At 42.6% G+C, this 22702-nt stretch overlaps 1 protein-coding gene across 1 annotated transcript in view; it reads right to left on the bottom strand.

Moving 5' to 3' along the window:
* The window catches only part of ICE2 (interactor of little elongation complex ELL subunit 2), a gene marked incomplete in the record, with an annotated part of 1939141 nt that overhangs the window by 841871 nt on the left and 1074568 nt on the right, over positions 1-22702 (bottom strand). Inside the window, 1 exon segment of the mRNA XM_044077213.1 lies at positions 8623-8792. Within this exon segment, the coding sequence (XP_043933148.1) occupies positions 8623-8792 (170 nt within the window).

Raw genomic sequence — 22702 nt, 5'->3', positions numbered from 1 at the left:
GTTTTAATGCCTCTGCCCATTGAGTTTTTGGTAGGTCTGGCCATCCGTTTGGTTTTGGTAAGGTGTGAAAGTGGAATTTGTAACCTCTTAAAACTACATCCAAAACCCACTTGTCTTGGGTTATGCAAGTCCAATTTCGGTGAAAAAGAGAAAGTTTTCCTCCCAGAGGAGCTTCCAGGAGAGAGGTTCCTGGAGCCATGAAGGGGGAGTCATTGAGCCTGTTTCCTGTAAGGTTGAGACCTATCTTCTCCACCCCTGGGGGTGGAAGCACTCCACTGCCTAGGTCTATAACAGGTCTGTGCTTGGGCCCTCCCTCTGGGGCACCTATATCTACCCCTTTGAGGCCTGTCTGAGCTAGGAAAGGACCAATTTTTAGCTGGCCAGTTTCTGTTAAATCTAGGAGGCTGAACTTGTAAGAAATCCTTAACAGTTTGCATGGATTTTGCCTTATCCTCCATTTTCTTTATAACTTCTTCAGCCTTAGACCCAAACAAAACATTATGTTGAACAGGAGCATCCAGTAACATTGCTTTCACTTGATCAGGCAAATTTTGTTCCTTTAACCAAGCATGCCTTCTAATGACTGTGCCAGTGGCAGCCGTCCTGCAAGAGGCCTACAAAGCATCAAAACCACAGTGTAAGGTATGTTTTCCCACCTGCTCAGTAGCATGCATCAAATCATGTAATTCCGTATTGTCTGCACATGCTGAAATAGTACCCAGTTTTTGTTTCATAACAGACAAAAGGTATTGCTGATATTTCAATATATGAAATTGACAATTTAAAGCCCTAATAGATAAAGTAGCAGAAGTGTACACTTTTTTGCCCCATCTCTCCAAAGCTCTAGAATCCTTATCTGACGGAATAGGGTCCTTAGCAGTGACGGCCTTAACACCCTTAGGACCCTGAGAAATGGTTTCTGGATCAGCAGTAGGATTTTTATAAAGAAACTGGTGGGAGTCAGGGACTCTAATATCTATCAGGCTTAGCAGGGGCCGGAGGAAAGTAGTTAGGAGTTAAATTAGACTCAGAAAAGACATCATCCACAATATCCAAAATAGGAGGAATAGCCAGGGGTCTGTGTTGGGGAAGAAGAAGGAAATCCCTAAGCCTTCTCTTAAATTCAGAGTACTCCTGTCCTTCCCAGTGAAAATGTTCCCTCATGTCATGTAAAGTTTCCTCAAAAGAATAATCCTCAGGAGGAGAAGCTGAAGGAATGGATTCCTCAGCATCAGAATCCTCATAAGGAGGGAAAGAATAATCCTGTTCAGAGGAAGACACTGAAGAGATAGATGCCTGATCAGAGGATTCATAATCCATTTCTTGTCTTGGCCTTTTGTCAGGGGGGGGGGGGGGGTGAACCCCTAATCATAGTTAGCAAGTCCACCGCCATTTTAAGCATTTGTTTTTGAGATTTAGGTCCCGGATCAGAGCAGGCCTGGGCTTGAGTCTTGTTTTAGAAGGAGTCTTTGCCTTTACCTGAAGCTGCGTAGGCCTGAAAACCCCCTCAGAAGACGGTACCTGCACAGCGGCTCTGGACCCATCTGAGGGAGCATTATCCAAAGGTCCTGCACCTGGAGTATTCGAAGGCCTAGTTGGCTCCTCGTGGGAGTCCGTTTTGGCAAGCGGTTCTGTAATGGCTGATGACAGGGGCTGCGAAAGCGCCTCACTGACGGCCGAACCAGCAACTGGCTCTGATTGTAAACTGTCGTCTGATTTGGACCTCTGAAGCCTATCCTTATCCTTGCGCCTTTTATGAACTCCAGTAGTCGGAAGCGTGTCCGACATGTTATAATTAAATCGCCTCCCAAAGTAATGAAAGGCAAAATCGTATCTCCGTTTAATAGTACGTTGATTAAATCTAGCACAAAACCGACAACAAGCTATGTCGTGGTCAGGGCCTAGACAAGGAATACAGTAACAGTGAAAATCCTTATGAGGTATTTGCTTCCCACATGAAATACATTTATTAACTTTTTCTGACATCGGTCTGGAGCAAGAAAAAAGTTTCCCCAACGGGGTACTTAGCTTTGAAAAGAAGAATGTCTTCGGTATGAAGCACCAAAAATAAGAGGAGTCAGCCGACCGGCACTTGCGAACTGCTTCCACCGTGCAGCAAGAAAGACTGGAGAACATGGCGTCGGCTGGGAGCTTTGTACCCCTGGCGCTCTGACATCAGGGAGGGTGAGTACACAGCCGAAGCCGGACCCAGACTTTGGGATTCTGGCCAACCGAGGGCTGCCTGCCGGCAGGAAGAACCCTACAGTGATGACTGCAACAGTGAAACACGATGAACATCAGTGGAACTCTCTTCTGCACATTCCTTCTTCGTGGCAGCTGCAACCACCATGGCATCTACTGCTAAACCCTTGCCCCAAAATTGATGGTTTTCCTGCACTGAAAGGATCCTGCCTGGTCTACTTGGGATTGGTTCTACAGAGTCAGGGGCCTTCCATGCCCGCTGTGCGATTAACTTAATGAGATAGTCAGCAGGCGGGGTCAACCAAGAGGTAGATGGGGGAGCAGTGAAAGTTTGCAGGTACAGCAACTCTTTTGAGGAAAGGTCTTTGGGCTTCCAGACACCCCTTGGCTTTATTATTTCAAGAAAGTCTCCAAAGGAGATGTCTTCTGGGAGTAACCAGGGGAACTCTCTCCATAATCAAAGTCTGTGTCCTCTGTGACAGATTCCTCTGGAGAATCTAGGTGTTTCCTCTTACATGTCCTCTTCTGGGCCACCTCCTCAGTGGAAAATTCTGTGGAAAACTCGTAAGAGGCAAGGCTCTGTACAGGGGTGTGCTGTGCGATTAACTTAATGAGATAGTCAGCAGGCGGGGTCAACCAAGAGGTAGATGGGGGAGCAGTGAAAGTTTGCAGGTACAGCAACTCTTTTGAGGAAAGGTCTTTGGGCTTCCAGACACCCCTTGGCTTTATTATTTCAAGAATGTCTCCAAAAGAGATGTCTTCTGGGAGTAACCAGGGAAACTCTCTCCATAATCAAAGTCTGTGTCCTCTGTGACAGATTCCTCTGGAGAATCTAGGTGTTTCCTCTCCTCTTCTGGGCCACCTCCTCAGTGGAAAATTCTGTGGAAAACAAGAGGCAAGGCTCTGTACAGGGCGATTAACTTAATGAGATAGTCAGCAGGCGGGGTCAACCAAGAGGTAGATGGGGGAGCAGTGAAAGTTTGCAGGTACAGCAACTCTTTTGAGGAAAGGTCTTTGGGCTTCCAGACACCCCTTGGCTTTATTATTAAAAGAATGTCTCCAAAGGAGATGTCTTCTGGGAGTAACCAGGGGAACTCTCTCCATAATCAAAGTCTGTGTCCTCTGTGACAGATTCCTCTGGAGAATCTAGGTGTTTTCTCTTACACGTCCTCTTCTGGGCCACCTCCTCAGTGGAAAATTCTGTGGAAAACTCGAAAGAGGCAAGGCTCTGTACAGGGGTGTCCTGCAGCTTTGATGCTTGTCGTCCAGCTGTAGAGGTTGGTGGAAGCTCTGGACAAGAGAGAGTCCCGGGAAAATACTCAGATTGGAAAGGAACCAGCTGAGAAATTGCCAAGGCCCTTTTCTTGATCTGGAAGGCAGGCCCTCTCCCCAGAAGATGGATGGGAGCCCAGAACTGGGAAGGACAACCTCAAAACTGTGGTCCCACCCCATTTTGAGCAAACTGCCATTGAGGTCGAAGCCAAGGAAAAGGCCATGAAGGAGCAAGCAGAGCTACGACCCCAGGAGTCCATTGGTTCAGAAGGAGCCGAGGAACACTGGGCAGACACTGGAGCTGAAGGCATAAGAACCATCAGCTCCAGAACAGCCTTAACCAGGGAAATGGAGTCGTGGTCTCTAATACTTCAGTGGAGGTTAGAGGAGGAATGTCTGCTGGAGTCCTTGGAGAGAAAGTTCCATTTCCAGAAAGGAGTGAAACCTGGGAAGAGAATGAAACCCCTAGCCATGAGGAGCTGATCCACCAACTTCACTATGTCGACCTCCATCACACTCCTAAAAGAATGGAAAGAAAATGTTGACAGCTATTCCAGCTGCTCTAAAAAGGTCCTTGGAAGGTGTCCCACAAAAGGATCTACTGAGGGGGAATACTTAATCCTGGGAACCAAAATGAATCCTGGTTCCAAAGTTGCTGATGGCACCATGGATGGATCCGCCACATAACCCACGCACTCAGGTCACTCCACAAGTACAAATATGACTGTCATTGTCCATGTTGGTGTGAACGACCTGAGACGTACCTCACTGGTCTACATGAAAAGAGACATGGAAGAGCTCTCCAATATTGTAGCCCAGGCAGGTATGACCATAGCCCTGAGTAGCATTCTGCCATCACCCAGAATGATGCCACAGTAAAAGGACAAAATGATTTGACTTCAATAATTGGCTAAGCTTCTGATGCCATTCTAAAGGGATCCAGTGTCTGCCTGGGATGACATGGTCGACAGACCATGATGCTTTGCCAGAGATGGCCTGCACCTGTCACCCCTGGGATTCCGGATACTGGCTAAGGTTCTTGCCGCCCCTATAGTGCCTTTTTTAGGCAAGGTTCAAATGACAAATTCACCACCGTAACAGGCAAGTAAAAACTGAGGGTGATGCTACTCAATGCTAGAAGTCTAAATCTCAAAATGCACTCACTCGAGGAACTCCTTAAAATGGAGAACACTGTGCAGTGACTGAGACCTGGTTCAAGGCTCAACACAGCACTCCTGCACTACCAGGCTATAACTCATACCACACTTTTCGACCATGTAACCTGGACCGGAACACCAAAGGGGGAGGTGTGTCCATATTCATTAAGATATCCACACCTCCAGGCTAGTTGCTCAGCATAATGCAGCCGAGGGTATCCAAGTGCAACTAACTCTGGGCAAAACTGCAATCCAAATTGTAGCTTGCTACAGATCACCCACCATGCCCCAGGATTCCCACTCCTCTTTTCTTGATGTACTGGAAAATATTAGGGTTCAACCAAACACCATAATAATGGGCGATTTCAACTACCCCACCATTAACTGGGAAAACTACTCATGTACCAACTCCTTCACTTAACACTTTCTGGAATTTGTAAACTCCAATGCCCTGGATCAACTTATCCACACACCCCCACCAGGGGCAACAATATCCTAGATCTAGTCATTATCATTATGAGTGACCGGTGTTCCACACCTGAAGTCAACGCCTCATTGGTCCGATCTGACCATAAGCTAATTACCCTAGATATCCACATCCTGCCTCCACCCCCCATTAAGGAAACCATGGTAAAAAATTTCTCCAAAGCCAACTTCATGCTTCTTAAGACACAAGTGGTGAACTTCATGACACCCGTGCAGATGGACAATACCGTTATGACTACTGAATCCTACACAATTGCACTTTATAAGCACTTACATGAGTGCATGGATCGTGCTATCCCAAACAGAACCAAGACGCTGTCCTCCAAAAAAAGGAAGCCAATCTGGTGGTCCCCTGCCATAAACAAACTGTACAACAGAAGGAAGAAACTCTTGCAAAAGAGAGTAAAATCCCACAAGTGGAGGAGCTCTCTGGTCAGCCTCAGTAAGAAGCTGCGATCCCTGATAAAATCCTCCAAAGCTAGTTACGAAAACAAAATCGCCACGGATTCTAAAGACAACCACAAAGCATTCTATAGCTATGTCAAGAATCTCAATGGCAACACTCAGATCTGCTCTGAGTTACAGCACAATGGCACTAAATATACAGACCCAACTGATATTGCCAACATCCTGGCAGATAGGTTCAGTGCTAACTTTACCCCCCCCTCACCCCCTAAAGAGCCCATCTCTCACCCCCCTAAAGAGCCCATCTCTATAACGGAAGAATGCAAAGTTCCTGTAATCAAGGCTGCACAGGTAAAACCACACTCTCCAAAGCCAACAACACAGCATCCATGGGACCAGACAACATCCCAGGCTGCGTTCTACACGAACTACCGAACGGTCACCCCAGCTGAGTACCATGTTCAATCATAGCCTCACCTCAGGCTTTGTGCCTGCTGAATGGCGCACAGCAATGGTTATCCCACTCCACAAGGGGGGAGCCACCATGGACCCCAGGAACTACCGCCCCATTAGCCTGACAAGCCTGGTCTGCAAGGCCATGGAACGTATCATCACGGAACTTATAAACAAAGACATTGGTAATCTCCAAACTCTGGATCCCACCCAGTTTGGGTTTGTAAAAGGCAGGTTTCCTAAACCTGAAAGACTTCTTTGAAGCAGTTACCAAAGCTGTAGACAAGAGTAAGGTGGTTCACACAGCCTATCTAGATCTTGCCAAGGCTTTCGACACCATCCCCCACTCTGGAATTCTAGATAAACTCACTAAACTAGGTATAAATCCCTATGTCACAAGATGGGTTGCCAACTGGCTCACTGACAGAACCCACACTGTGAAAGTAGCAGACTCCAAATCCGACTTCAGACCAGTGACAAGTGGAGTACCACAGGGTTCAGTCCTGGGTCCTCTCCTGTTTGGTATCTACTTCTCTGAAGTACAGGCTAACACAGAAGGTCTTTGGCTAACGAAGTTTACAGATGACTGCAAACTAGGAGCCATAATCGAAACTCCTAACGATGTGGACATCCTACAAAAGGGCCTCACTGAGACAGATGCCTGGTGTCAAAGCCATGGCCTCAAGCTCAATGCCAAAAAGTACATTGTCATCCCTTTTGGTAAAAACTCTGTACCCATGAACTACAACATAGGCGGTAGTATACTTAACACCGAAAGTGTGATGAGACCTTGGGACACAGGTGGACAGTAGTCTCTCCTTTGATAATCACATCGCCACAGTAGTCAGGAAATCCTTCTAAGTGGCACACCTCATCACAAAAGGTTTCACATCCAGAAAAAAAAAAAAGTGGTCCTTGTTCCCCTCTACTCATTCACTCATTAGACCCATTATAGAGTACAACGCCCCTTTTTGTATGTACGTCACAAAACATCTACAACTGGAAAGGCTGCAGAAATACCTCACAGAGAGGATTACTGGCCTCAGATGCCCTACGCAGACCGTCTCAAAAAACTCCAGCTTTACTCCGTCGCATATCGCCTACTCAGAGGTGATCTCTGCCTAACATACAAAGCTATGTCAAACCCAGAGCTGCTGGACATGCTCCACTTAAAGAAATCACAGTACCTCCGAGCTACACGCTCTAGGGACCTAAACCTTGTCACCACAATAAACAGAACATGCCAGAGGGATAGATTCCTGTCCCAGAGACTTCCCATACTCTGTAATAAACTACCTATCTATATCAAACAAAGCTCCTCATTAACACTCTTCAAGAAAAATCTTGATGATTAGATGGGAAATATGAAATTCACCCCGGGGATCACCTCTGTGGCTCTGCTCGACAGTGGCACAGGAAAATAATTTTCTTGGATGGCAAAAGCCAGGGTACCTTTTTGGCTGGGCTTGTATAGGCCCCAGGGCCGACAGCCTAGTAACTACCTATAAACCTACCTATGGCAGGAACTGGTTCCAAAATTATGGTCGGCACCATAGAAGGGATCACACTGAGTAAGGGGAAGTGACATGAATAGTCAGCTCTAGGGTGTTTGGCACCGAATCCTGTGGTGCAGAGCTGGTCACTACAGTCGGTGCCGATGAAGTCAAGTTCCATATATTTTTTGGCAGTTAACTTCGGTTCCATAGTGTGTGTGGGAACTGAAGATTTAGGTCTCGTGTGCTGGGTTTTTGAGGGAAGCTGGCACCGAGAGACTCCTCTTCTTTCCATGTTTGGTCTTAGAGGAAGAGGAAGATGAAGGTGAAGACATATCTGATTTTGAAGTTTTAGGCTAACTGGACAAAGCCTCATCAAAAGATATCTTAATCAGACCTTTCAAGATAAGTTTGTTCTTTTTTCGTGACTAAAAGCTTGACAAATAGCACAATCCTCTTGTAAATGCACCAAGCTCAAGCAGTAAACACGAGATGAATGCCCATCAGAATTGGGCATTTTTCTTCCACAACCACAACATTGTTTAAAGCCAGTTGTTCCTTTACTTTACCTGCCACATTGACTGGTTAAAAAAAAATCAGTGGCAGAAGAGGCACACTAGCTATATACACACACTAGAAAGAAGAAAGTAAAAAGAGAGGTAAAAGGGCTACTAACAATTGTAGGTCAGAACTACCAAAAGGTAGGGGCACGAGGGTTAGAGCTACTACTGATGGTGGATACCATGAGGTAAAAAGTACACTTACTCACCAAACGAAAAATCCAACCACAGTGCAACAGGAAAAACTACCAACAATGGTAGGCAAGAACAGTGAAGTGTAAAGGAAGAGGTAGTAAAACACGCAGAAGGTAAAAAGTTAACTGCCAAGTAAATTTCATATAATAATAAAAAATAATGAAATTACACTTAGCTCAAAGAAACTTTGGCTGACACGTCTTATGTAGAAGAGTGGCAAACAAGATCGGAGGTAATCTTGAGAGGGGCATTCTGGGTAGGGACTTAGCTCGAGAGAGTTTTTGGTTCTCGCGAGCTGTTATAATGACCGAGCTGTTTCTGAGAGTCAGAACACAGTCCCATATGTCAAGGATAAATAAAGATTGACAACATCAAATCAGAAGTTATAAAAATGCTTACCTTGTTGTCAGTATTAACCACCCGTGTTCTTGTCTGTACTTTGTAAACACTGCTGCTAACAAGCAACAGTAGGTCATCTAAGCTGAAAAGTTTGTACACAGCATTTTCCTGGGGAGCAACATACTGTGACTCATCCTCTCTGCAGCTCTGAAGCTCAGAAGAAAGCAGGCCTGGAAAGAAGAAATGGTAAACGGGTCAAGAAAATTAAGACAGATAACATGATGACACATACCAATTCAACCTGCAAACACCTAGCAAACGTTGAACATGCTATTTAAAATGAACAAAAAAATTATATGATACACACAACTAGAGTTATGTAGTCAAAGACACTGACTATTACAGGTAGAAGACTTGCCTTCAGATTTCTGTTAAATTACTGTTATAATACATTAGGTGTCAAACAACAGTAAGACGCACGTTTTCAAATATATCACATGATTTGGCACAGCAGTAATTTCTGGTCAAAAGATAATACTGCAATGCTAAAAGGCACATTACCATTAGAATGTTTTATACACAGAAAAAAAATCAATGAAATACATGCACATGATTCTATCAAAGGGTTCAAAGTAACTCTCCTACCTCATTGGCCGAACTGAGCTACTTCCCTGACATGATTGTACCAAACGGTCTAAAGTAACTCTTCTATCTCACTGGCAAAACTGAATCACTCCCTGACGTAATTCTACTAAACAGAGCTGCAGTGGTGGTGCTGTGGTAGCGTTGTTGCCTCACAGTTAGACATTGTCCGTTCGATTCTCAGTTAGAGCGTCTTCTGTGTGGCGATATGCGTAAATGGGCGTTCCTTCGTTGAAGGTTGTGTGTTAGGCCCGGCAAGCCAGCACATAAAAATCTACTGCCAATCATTAGCGGACCAGAGTTCCGCTGTGGTGACCCCTAACCGGGAAAAGCCGAAATACACAAACAATCCAAAGCAACTCTCCTACTTCCCTGGCATGAATTGAGTGACTCCCTGCACCCTGGCATGAATTGAGTGACTCCCTGCACCCCATGTTAGTTTATATCAGGCTGCATAATAGTGGAATGTTAAATGTAGATCTACCTTTTGACACAGAATGGAGGGGATTTAGTTAACATTTTCATTTATTAAATGGGCATCAACGGAGTTGCTGCCTTTTACTGATAAATTTATTAATTTACCATTCAGTTGATATATTTTTTGCTATGCAATACAGAAAACCTGTTTCAGTTAGCTTACATCACAGAATGTCGTCATGGGTAATACGCCGAACAGGTTGGCAGAAATACTATTTTACAAAAATATAAAGTTGCCAGTACTAAAGTGAAACCAAAAAAATCCTCTTCAGACAAATTTTCAGTTTATGATTCATCACCCTTAATCGATTTCTATCATGGAGCCAGAGATTGCTTGCTCTCGTTTAACAACCTGACAGTTTTCAAAATACTATCCATAAACTCCATTCCCTCTCAGGTACCTATTACATTTTAACGTCAAACAAAGTTGGGTGGGGATCAGGCAAGGCTACAGGCAATATATGCAAAAACTTCATTTAGCAGAGGTGTTCTTTTCACCTCAGATCTTGTCAATTTTCAAGAAACACACAATAACAGTGGCAACTGTCTAGCAATCTCAAAGCAGAAACAGACTTATTTATAAACTTACGCAGTGTCAATATCCTAAACCATCTAGGGCTACTATGTCCCTCAGCAAATGGAAAAAAGTCTAATTTCCCTTTGATAAATTGTAAGGTCATTGCGGTGAAATTCCATCTGTTGATATTATTGGAGACCAGTTCTGTAAATTCCAAGAGGGATGTATTAATTGATGAAAGTAACAGTCCTACTTTCCAATAGTCTCTTACAAATTACAGGCCTAGATTCCTTAGCCATCCAATATTGCAATACAATAACTGGATTATTTTTGTTTACCATAATTAAAAGTCTCTCCACCTGCCTGTAGTAAAAGAAAAAAAGTTATTTAGGAGTACTCAGCTTTATTTAGTATAGTATATTCTTTAACTGCCAGATGTGCTTCTTACAAAAACAGAGAAAGTGGGTTACTTTTTGTATATTTAACAAACATTTTGTACCATTTAACTGAACCTGTAAGTCCATACACATCCTATGAAGTAAAACTGCATATCATAAAAAAAAATATTTCTTCCCTTTGCAAATCAATTCTGCCCAGCATTGTCATCTTACATGTGTAAATTTTTTGGAAATTCCAGTATTGGGTTAACTTGCATTTATGTTTGGACACCATGCCCGCAAAAGGCATACTGGAAGTACTTATGTTAACTGCAATTTCCCAACTCCAAAACAACAGTAATAATGTAATACTGAATTAAGTGACACCAAACAAAAATAAATAAAACCTTTTCAGGCAGCTTAAATATATGACTTTGGTGCTTCACAGACATGGACAGAGTGAAACAATGTAATTACAGCACAACAGAAGAATGAAATAAGTGTCCTACTGATGAATACCCCTTCCCAGAATGAGCCCCGCCCCCTGCACCAGAAAACACAATCAGACATCCATTAACCCTTCTTGGTAGCACTTTTATTAAAAACAATTAAAAAATCAAATTGTAATATTTTAATCCTGTAACACTTAACTCCTTAAGCTTCTGGCAACCTAAACGTGATAAACATTATAAAGGAAACATCCTTGGGAGAGACTATCAGCATCAGTTCAATCAATTTCTTTTAAAGATCGACTAGTATATTAAATCCAAAGAATCAATCAACATTACATTAAATATGTTGAAGTGTGATGCTTTCAGTACTGCAGTCTGTCTACCATCTTTTGGCTAGTATATTGTGGCTTTTACATAATTAAAGACTGAAATTCTGCTGTCTCACTTTAACAGAGTTCAGGCTACTTAACGGGCGTCTAGCTATCCTCTCCTTACACTGACTACGCATATTGGAAAAAGGCTAACCATACTAACACTGTTCTAGTAGATGGGCATCAGGCATGAAATGAAAAGATCCATCATGCTTGGAATCATGCTTGATATGACAGAACTGGATGCATCAGGACAACCTCAGGACGTTTCCCAATGGCTCCTCTATCTGCACCCTATCAGACAAATTAATTTTGCTGGAGTGGGAACTGGGTATTCCCAGATGACATGAGAACCATATGGTACACTAGTTTCTGTCTGGGAAGCCCTGTCAGCCCATCCATTCCACAGTGTTGAGAAAACCATAGTCTTGCAAACTGAATACGCTGGACCATGCATCTGCACAGTGACAGCACACACTTAACAGGCCCAAGCTCAACAACTGCAACATCTGGTGCACCCATATAAGTGTCACCCAAGTGGCAAGCTAGAATCTCACCCTGCACCCAGGATGGGTGCAGCTAGCAGCAGCCACCCAATTCTATCCTCCCTTGCCAGCTCCTATAGTCCCCGGAGCAGTTAGTTGATTTTGGTTCAAATGTGCTATAGCCAGACCTTTAGCCCTTTATGCCACGGAGCTATCTGATCTAAGCTGGTTTTAAGCAAAGGGCACAAAAAAGTTGGTCATCCCTGTGAATGTCTTTAGTTCAGTCAAGATAAGCATACATTCAAGCAATGGAGTCAGTACTCCCCACTGGTAGTACACCCCCCCCCCAAAGATGAAGAAATGAAGACTAATGTTCTAGTTTAGACTGGTCTCTGTGGCACTTTACGCCAAAAAGAGGGGTCACTTCTTAGTGAAACTGTTCCTATGAGAAATCAAGTAGTGTAGCTTTATCAGAAAGAGTGCAAAACTTAGAAATTCTTCTGTCACATTGGACTACAAATGGAAAGGTAATTTTTCTGGACTGAAATTTCATATTTGCGCAAGATGAAAGTTCAGCTGCATCAGTTTCTGTAAGATGATTAGCAGGTCTCAAAGGGGTACTGAATCACATATGGGATGATTATGCAGAAACATTCCTTTTAAGAAAAGCTTACACACCTTGAAAGAGGATAGAGAAGATGCTCTAGCCCTAAGCAGAAACTGGAAATAAGTAATAAAAAGTAATAGGGAAAACACCAGGCGCAGGATTCCCAAGCAATTTCAAAAGCCACGGCAGTCCACTCAATGTATATTGAAAAAATCAACAGTCTTATTCACATCCAAAGTCATCAGAAGTCTATGGTGCAGTAGACGAAAGCACTAAATCTTAGAGAGTTTTGGATGTGAATAAAAGACTGTTCGTTTTTTCAATATACATTGAGTGGACTGCTGTGGCTTTTGAAGTGCTTGGGAATCCTGTGCCTGGTGCTTTCCCTATTTCTTTTTATTACTTATTTTTTGCCGTTTGAAAGGGATACACAAAGTTTTGTTTTAGAAACAGGAAACAGCTGAAAGATGGACTTGACAGATGAAAAATTCCATCCATAATCAAACATGTCAGAAAGATACTGCAAAGACTGAAGGAACAGAAGCAGAAAAGGGAACCATGCCCTTAATAACAGACAAAATAAATGGAAAAGAACACCCACCATTTTTTTTAGGAGGAAAGGATTTGCATCAACCTAGTGGAAAAGAAAGGGTTAATGCAATTAAGTGAACAAGAGAACCCAAGATGCGAGTTTGAAGGAACTGAATGTTCAGGTGAGGTCTGCCAAAATGATGGGAAGGAAGAATGTTGCTGGAATTTTATAAAGCTGTCTGCAGGAAATGTGCACGAGGCAGGGGAACCACGTCTGCCTAGGACAAAAAGGGATTATAAGAACAACTCAGCCTTGTGAATTCCAGCTTTCTGGATGGCCACCATTAGTAGGGGAAACAGGAAAACTACAGAAAAGTGCAGAGTGCAATGGTGAACTAAAGTTTCCTTGAGCTGACCTTTAGAAGTAGTAAGACATACATTGCTATTGCACCTCACCCTGGCCAGACACAGTTCAATAGTGCAGCTCATACTCGAAAGACAGAACATCCTGGGAACCACGGAAGGATTGTCAAACCATTCATAGAGTATTGCTAGACATATACTATCTATAAAAGAATTGGTTCTCCTTGCAATGTGAATTGATGACCTACTACTAGACTCATGGCTTCTCGCTATAGGTGCTTAAGATGAATTCTCCACGACATGCATCTCCAGTCTCCATGACAGTACTGTGGAAATTGCACTCCTGAGCCAATTACACACCCTGAACTACCTTGCCCATTAAGTGCTTCCCCACTCACCCTAGGATAGTCACAACTATGGTGGACAGTGCAGGACCTGTTGGCAAATGAAAGGTCAAATGATCAGGAATCAGCTACCACTGAAGGTGGGATTTGCTGGCTTTAGAAATTTGACTTAATGGAACATGACATCCAAGTTTTGAGACCAGTGCACTTGAACCATAAACTTTGGAACTCTGATGTGTACTTGGGCAAGAGTCACCACTGGTATGTCTGCTCCTTTCTGGCCCAGACTTTTAAGGCCTATTTGTGCTGAGACAGAGTTGGACTCCAAACTCCAGGATACTGAAGCCTAATTAGATGATATCCTGTTCTGGGAACGGCATGCACTACAAAAACACTACTCCATACTCTGCAGAAGTAAAAAAGCTTAAAAAGGAGATAACTAGGTCCTCAAAATAGGGTTACCACCTGTCCCACTTTGCGAGGGACAGCCTCTTTGGGCAGTTGTGTCCTGCGAAAAAATTGTAAAAGAGGGGAATGTCCTGAGATTTTAAGACAAAATTATTTGCTGTATTTTATGTAATAGTTGCATAAAACATTTATTCTGTATCTGAAACACCTAAATGTTATAAGAAACAGAATAAGGAACTAAAATGCTACAAGAATAAGCTTTTGTTTAGGCAAAAAGGTGAAGTTCTGTCCGTTGTACTGGCCGTGGGTTTGTTTTGGCCTGCAAAATCTGACATTTGTACCAAAAATGTCCCACTTTGGGCATTTAAAAAGGTGGCAACCCTACCTCAAAAGATTTATTATTTACAGGCTACATAACAGTTTGACTGGAGTCTTCCAGGAGGAAGCTACTACCTGAAATAAAGCTGTGAGGAGTTACTCATCTAGGTAAGAAAGACCTTAGTTTCCTGCTACAAAAAACTTGCATCTGGCGAGGTGAAACTGAATGTAAGAGTCCAGAACTGGTACTGACTTGCTCCCACCCAGAACAGCAATAAATACTTCCTGCACTAAAAGGTGATCTTTACATGCAGGCAGGCATCTGTAAGTATAACGAATGCATTCAATTTTCTCCAGATAAGAATGAAAAGACAAAATGCAAATTGATTTGTTTGAAAGAATTCCTCTGTGACAATGGTGTTTAGGTCCCTAAGATACAGTACTGGCTTTGACAATTTTTTTGTTTTCTGGGCCTCGAAAAGAATGAGGAATAATGTCATAAGCCCATCTCCATCTGGTTTGGTGGGAACTCTTAGATGGCTTGTTTTCATAGAAATATGGAAAACGTCCTCTTTGTCCCGTTCTTATGATACGGCAAAATGCTGGACCAGAGTAATAAGGGAAGAAAGGGAAAGGCTATATAGGAAATTGCTTACTGGAAGGTGGAACCTGACACCTACAGCTGTCAGTGTCATTTTATTCCAGATGCTCATGATGTTCTTTCTCAAAAACTTGGGAGTGGATTGGTGGTGGTGGTGGTGGTGGGGGGGGGGTGCACTCAAGTGCGGCCAAAGGATTCTAGGAAAGATTTCTGCCGGCCAGTTGTCAGAAACACTGCTGGCAAATGAGGGGGAAAAACAGATATCACTGGTGCTAAAAACTCAGATGCTAAACAAACACAGTTACCTGTGCCAATGCTGAGAATGTTGGCATTTGCAGTGGGAACCCTGGATCTGGCAATAATAGCAAGACTACTGGTGTAAATATTGCCTGTGTCAATAAGAACAATGCTAATGCTGCAGAGGTCTGGGATTTGTCCAAGCTTGGTACTATCAACACCAAGATATACAGCATTATCCCAATGTCCAGTGCCCAGAATGGTACCATATGTATGGACGTTGGCTGACTCTGACTATATGTCACTGGTGATGACACCCCTAGTATGCGAGAAAGACAGTGATGAGAACAGGCATTTGTAAACAGTCTTTATACCCAAGAACTGAGGGGATAAAGAATGGGACATTATCACTTGTCCCACGATCTAACAATGGGTTCTACCAGCCTGTGACCTTTGACAGATAGAAACGATGGCAGAAGGGCTGATTTACTCATAGCTCCACTAAACACATTTGGATGAGTGGAACAAGTCACCTCAGCCTTAAACACAACTAAAACTATTGCTGACAAGTTTACAGCTTTGAATAAAAATAATAGTTACTTTAACCAAAATCCTGTTGACTGGGGTGATGGCAGAAAGATCAAGAAGGACATGGCAGGAAAAGGAATGCAAGGACTTCCTCTCGACTTTAGAAGAGGAAAGGGACTAAGGTTCCAAATTCAGGGCGAAGAGAAGTCATGGAAGGTTTGGGGGATGAAGCTGATGAAGCAGCAGAAGATTGTCGCTTCAGGTTGGTCAGACAAAGACTTGTCCATAAGGTTAGCTTTGAGGAGGGTATTAATGCCTCGCAATGGTGGGACGATTAAAGCCAATACAAAGGGAGCACCTTAGTGAGTCAGTATACCTGTTATGCACAGCTGCAAATATATTTTTGTTGTTTTAAAAGTGATAAGGGCCTTGGCCCAAAAAGGAAAAAAAGTGAAAAAAAAGTTTGACTGCACATTTTTTGTGAAAGGAGAGCTCAACACCCTATAAATGCAGGCTGGGGAAATTTGCTTCCACCCTGCTGATGTACAGCAAAACAATATGAGAGGTAGGGGCACCTGTGTTGCATGACAGGAAAGGGGCAGGATTCTTCTCGACACAACTTGTATGTGCCTGTGGCAATACTCCTGTTGTTACAGAAGATGAACCTCATTTTAAGAGGCTTAAATGTTATTAGAAGATTGTACAGCAGCTGAATTGGTCAGATAATAAACAGCTGAGAAATATAAAATAAATTTTAATACATGCAATAACATGTGTGTCAGAGTATTCATTGATAAACTACCCAATCGTACATAAATTGCAAAGTGAATGCACTCACAGAACCTCGTAACAGTAGTCTGAAACAATCCAAAATGAAATAACCACCTCTGCAAAAAAACAATGCAGGTTGTAAAATCTAACAGCTCCTATAGGAGTCACACAGAGAATAATTAATTTACTTGAAGGAGGCCCATGATGCTGCTTATCAAAGAGGAATGTTTAGAATGACACCCTTCATCACGCAATCTTCAATTCAATGAAACTTCGCAGATTATGTCACATGAAGAATGAATCAACAAAGAACTTGCCAAGTCCACTAAAAATAATAAACTATCAACTAACATGAAGACAAACCATGGGCTGCAGCAATCAATCGGTGTTAACATTTCTTAAATCCCATGTAGGTACAACTCCTAATCCTACAACACAAACTGAAAAATTTAACAGAAGAGAGACTCAGCTGAATAGATCAACACTCATGCATGATCCTTAAAGCACCAAATCCTATGGCAGGAGAAAACAGAAACAATTTAAATCATACCACCATGGTGAAATTTCAACAGGTCCAGGCAAAAATAAAAACTTTATACCCCACCCCTGCCATGAAGAAATCACAGGCCATTGCATCAAGTCCAGAACATTAAGAGGATGAAGACAGCAGTTATAGATAATACCAGTACCTTCTATTTCTATTTATTTATTTATCCTTTGTTGACTGGCTTAGTTCCACTAGGCTAGTGGCCTCTTTTTAGGGGAGACTAGATGTGGTATTTATACTACTAGGGGAAATTTGGCCAGGGAACTGGTGAACTTCCCCTACTCTTTTTGATAGGTGCCATGGGATCTTTTACATCCACGTGAGCTATAGGTGCCATGGGATCTTTTACATCCACGTGAGCTACCACCAACTGAAATGGATCATAGGAGGTTAATAGACTATTGGCCCTGAGACCCTTATAAGCCTAGCCAAGAGTTTAGCCCATGTTTAGACAAATCAGCACCCGATGCCCTTGTCCAGCAGGGACACGGGTGAAATTCTAGGAGTATATTTTCTGTTTCCCATCCAGTTATCCAGGTTGCGCTTAAAAAGGGGTAAAGAGGTACTTTGCTTGATGCGGAGAGGGAGTCTATTCCATAGATGGGGGGAGTCTCTGGGACACAAATCTGTCCCACCACCAAGTCTTGTTGATGTCACAGACCAGGTTGAGGCCACGCGTACTGGTTACTCAAGTGGAGACTGACTTGCAGATATGCAGCAGTCCCATCAATGCGGGGTCCGATATCGCCTAGCATGCCAGACAGAGGTCACCTCTGAGGAGTCTCTATGAAATGGAGTAGAGGAATGGGGCTTTTAGCCTGTGCATAGTAGATGTTTGAGGCCCTAGATTCTCTTGGTGAGGAACCTCTGTGGTTTCTCAGCTGCTGCATATATTTTGTGAGGTACATGCCAAAAGGGGCATTGTACTCAATAATGGGCCTTGTAAGAGAAGAATACAGGGATATTATGACCTCCTTGCCCCTGGGTGAGATACCCTTACTTATGAGGTGGGCCATGTAGAAGGCTTTCCATACAACAGAAGCAACATGGTGGTGAAAAGTTAGGCTGCTATTAACCTGAGTGCCCAAATTCCTCACAACTCATTGCGTGCTTAGGATGTTATTAATGGGATAATTTGTGGAGATGTCACTCTCCCCAAAGGGGATGATGATGCATTTTTTGGTATTCAGCTTGAGGCATTGTTTCTGGCACCAGTCATTTGTCTGAGTGAGACCCACATGGAGGATTGTCCACACCACTAGGGGAATTGATGACAGCACCAAGCTTGCAGTCATCTGCAAACTTGGACAGCCATAGCCAACTGTTTTTGGCCTGTACCTCAGAAAAGTATATCCCAAATAACAGAGGCCCCCAAGACCGAACCCTGGGGTATGCCACTTGTTACAGGTCTACTGCTTTAGGTGGCTTCCCCTATTTTAACTACATGGGTTGTCAGTGAGCCAGTTTGCTACCCATCTGGTAACGTATGAATTGACGCCTAGTTGAGAGAGTTTATTTATTATGCCCGAGTGAGGAAGAGTGTCAAAGGCTTTAGCCAGGTCTAGGTAGGCGATGTGCACCTTCTTCCCCTCATCCATGGCTTTGGTGATTGTCTCAAAGTCAACCAAATTTAGCAGAAATGACCTCCCCTTGACAGATCCAAACTGTGTGGGATCAAGTGTTTGGAGGTTGCCAATGTCCTTGTTAATGAGGTCCATGATAATCCATTCCATGGCCTTGCAAATCAGGCTAGTTAGGCTGACAGGTCGAAGCCAGTACTCAGGCTTTGGTTGTATAGGGTGCCTAATGGTGCTGCAGGTTCCTGCCTGAGTTCATGTAGTATGCAGTCTGGGAAGTTATCGGGTCCCATGGAGGCTGTATTTTTTGCCTTTGAGAGAGCAGTAATGACCAGTTCCATAGATATAAGGGGAAGGGGCAGGTACTGGGATGTCCTGATTTACTGATGGGAGGTCAGAGGGGTGAAGTTTTCACTGAATCTGTCAGCCAGCAAGTTTGCTATATCTACAGCATTTGTATACATGGTGTCCTTGACCAGCAGTTCTAAACAGATCTGGGTGCTTCATTGGAGGTTGCCGACATATGTGAAGAACGCCTTATGATAGAGTCTCTAATAGATGTGGACAATTTGGACTCAACGTTTGCTTTGGAGGATTTCACTATTGCTCTTATTTGCTTGTTCAGGCTAAGGAGACATTGCTTCCAATTGGGCACCTGCTTCTTCTTGGTCCTGGACAGCAATTTTTTCCTTTTGTTATAGAGTTTATTTATTGCAGATGTGCACTAGACAGGTTTACTCTTCCTTGAGGAGGAAGATTTAGTCCTCTCGGGTATTCCGGATTCCATGCTTCTACATAAATGCTCATACAGTGCTTTGGTATAGTTTTGGATATTGGTGCCAGTTCCTACAGAGGTGGAGGGGGCTGTGAAGCTGTTCATACCATCCATCAGGAGGCTGTAATCAGCTTTGGAGAAGTTTTTATGTCGGACAGCGGTTCAACACATCCAAAGAATGACACAGTCAGAAGTGTAGCACCCTGTAAGGCTGTACCATAGTGCTAAACAATCTGCGACTGAGTGAAACCACCAGCAGCAACAAAGATGTTAGTAATACTGTACCAAAATTAACTACAATAATACAAAACTAACAACGCTGGAAGAATTGCATATGGTGATATCCTTATCAAACAAAATAGCACTCGCTACCAGAAATGCACATGGATAAAACCTGGTCATACTCCAGAAATGAATTAGTAAAACATTAAGACTGAGAGATGACACCCCAACACCAAAATCTTCAAAGCATGAAAGAGGGATTAAGTCACAATCTCCTATACAGTCTTATTAATTTAGGTGGAAATCTGTACTGTTCGGCCTGAATGCCTTGATTTTAAGGGACATAAAAGCCATCTTTTATATGAAATGAAATGCAGTTTTTGTACTGTTGCTAGCAATGAACATCCTGAAAATGGTATTCTGTTTCTAAAATTTAATGCTAGTATTCAAGAGGAGGATACTGTTAGAAGGAAGGTGTGCAGCTGCATGTTTGTACTTTATCAGACGTAAGTGTTTCACTGGCACCAGAAACATTTTACTTTAGCCTCTCAACTGTGTGCATTACATTACTTTACTCAGTAAAAACTGCAAGAAAGGAAGAGTCAAGCTAGAATCTTCACTGTGCAATACCTTAAGCCTCTGGCAATGGAAGACTATGGAATACATGCAAAAGACTCCTTAAGGATATAATAGTATTTCACATTCTTATTTTATTTAACTTTTTTGTAGAAAAGTATATCCAATTGTTATGAAGGTCTGATTAGCTATGGCATTCCTGCGGTTAATAATTCCGCCAACTTAAAACAGCACTGCTGTGACTGGCAACAATGTGAACATGCAAAGTTGCAACTTTGCTAACACAGGGAGGAAAGTACAGTTCTATAAAAACTTACTAGAACAGTGGATGTTTGACTGATTACTGTTGCATTATTATTAAAAGGGATATCCTGTCAAAGATAGCTGTACATCTGACCAGCATACAAGTCTAGTGTTCTTTTGATGTATAACTGCATCCTAAAGGAGTCCGGGGTTACATAAGGGACATACGGTGCAAATTACCTCAGAACATTCTTACTCCAGACCAAGGAACTGAATGAAGCAGGGGGAGAGTTATCTACATGCATGCATATATGTGAACAAGTCAAAAAGGAGAGGGGAAAGAATTCACTTTGGACAAAAAACTGAAAAACACAATTACTGAAAAAGAAGGGAGATATGTAATACTGCAACAGTCATCAGTTATACATCTACTGTTAATGCTAAGTTCTTTCACAACTGTACTGTCTTTCCTTACATCACTGTTGCAGTATTACTAAAAGATGGGAGATTCATAAAGCCATCTAAGAAGAAATGGAGGAGGAAGGTTGAGCTGAGTTATATCTACAAGATCCTGAAAGATAGACCAAGTACACCCTGCTCTAGAACTATAGAATACATCACTCTTGCAATGTTTACTCAAAGGTGCGAATAGAAGACGTTGCTTCAAAGACAGATCTAGAATACAAACCAGTGAAGAAAACTCCAGAAGATGCTGCAGCTCTAGTGGAATGGGTCTTAACTGGGGACTACAGTTGTTTGCCATGGAAAAAAAAAATAGCAAAATGAAATAGCCTTAGAAATCCAGTTTGAAATAGTTTGCTTAGAAACCTGGAGAACCTAAGCTCTTATTCTGAAAAGACAGAAAAAGTTACTCAGATTTCCTGATACATTCATTTTTATCCAAATAAAGTTTGAGCTATTGGTGTGCATCCAGAGAATGCAATATTTTTTCTCCTCTGTTGTGAGAAGAGGGGAAAAAATTGATGTCTGACAAAGAGAGATCTCAGTAACCACCTTAGATATTAGAAAGGGTGGAATAGGCAATAGTTCTGACATTCTACTAGCAAAAGTTAAAGCTACCAGCAATGCAATTTTCCAAGTCTCAGACTTGAGAGACAAAGAAGGGGCAAGCTCAAACAGAGGTAGGGTAAACTTTTCCAAGACATAATTCAGATCCCTAAGGAGGAGTAATGGTTCTCTTTAGTGGCCTGTTATGTAGGATGCCTTTCAAAAATTGTTTGACCTCAAAACAGGAAGACAGTGGTAGATCTAGACACAGGCATGCAGAGATGGCTGACAGGTGAGCTTTTATACATGAGAATACCAGCCCAGAATTGAGCAACTCATGTAAGAAAGAATATTAATACCCAGTCAGTAAGGGTCCGGATTCTTTTTATTGCACCATAAGGAAAATCTTTTTCCAGTTCAAAACATAAAATTTCATTATCTGGTTTTATAGCATGTTGTAGAACCTTTAGCATATCCTCTTTAAAAGTGGTGCCTAAATGGAATTAAATTCTATCATCCAAAACGTCAGCTCCATAGTTTGTAGATTTGGGTGACTTATAGAGCTTTTGTTTTGTGTTAGCAAGTCCATTCCATGATGTTGCGTGTGATGACTGCCCCTAGCCATGTGAAGAAGAAGAATGCCAAAAGGGAATCACTAGCAAGATTTTGGCCTGTCCTTCATGATTAGGCTTTTGAGAATTAGTGAAAGCTGCGGATATGCATAAAGGAACTTCCCCTTCCAAGAAAAAGACATGACATTCATCCTCCATACTTGAAGGCATGGCAGTCTGGAACAGAACATACTGTACCATCTGTTGTGTTCACAGGTAAAAAGATCTATTTAGGGAGTAGTCCCATTGATGAACAAAGTCCAGAAAGACCTCTCCGTTTTCATCCATTCGTTGATCGGCTTAACAAACATGCCAAAGTGCTCCTGTCTGAGGTGATGCTGTGTTGACCTGTTGTATCCCATGCAATCAAGGCTAGCCTGCAGAGGTGGTACTACTTAGTGCCTTCTTGTTGGTTTAAAAAAGCCGATCAATTGGTCCTTAGATCTACATGGACAACACAACAGTGAAAGAAATGTTGTGTTGACCTGTTGTATCCCATGCAATCAAGGCTAGCCTGCAGAGGTGGTACTACTTAGTGCCTTCTTGTTGGTT

The sequence above is a fragment of the Protopterus annectens genome, chromosome 7.part0 (assembly GCF_019279795.1).
Source record: "Protopterus annectens isolate FY-2018-M chromosome 7.part0, PAN1.0, whole genome shotgun sequence".
NCBI classification, from domain to species: domain Eukaryota; kingdom Metazoa; phylum Chordata; order Ceratodontiformes; family Protopteridae; genus Protopterus; species Protopterus annectens.
The sequence above is the reverse complement of the archived record's forward strand: the minus strand, read 5'-3'. Positions and strand labels throughout refer to the sequence as shown.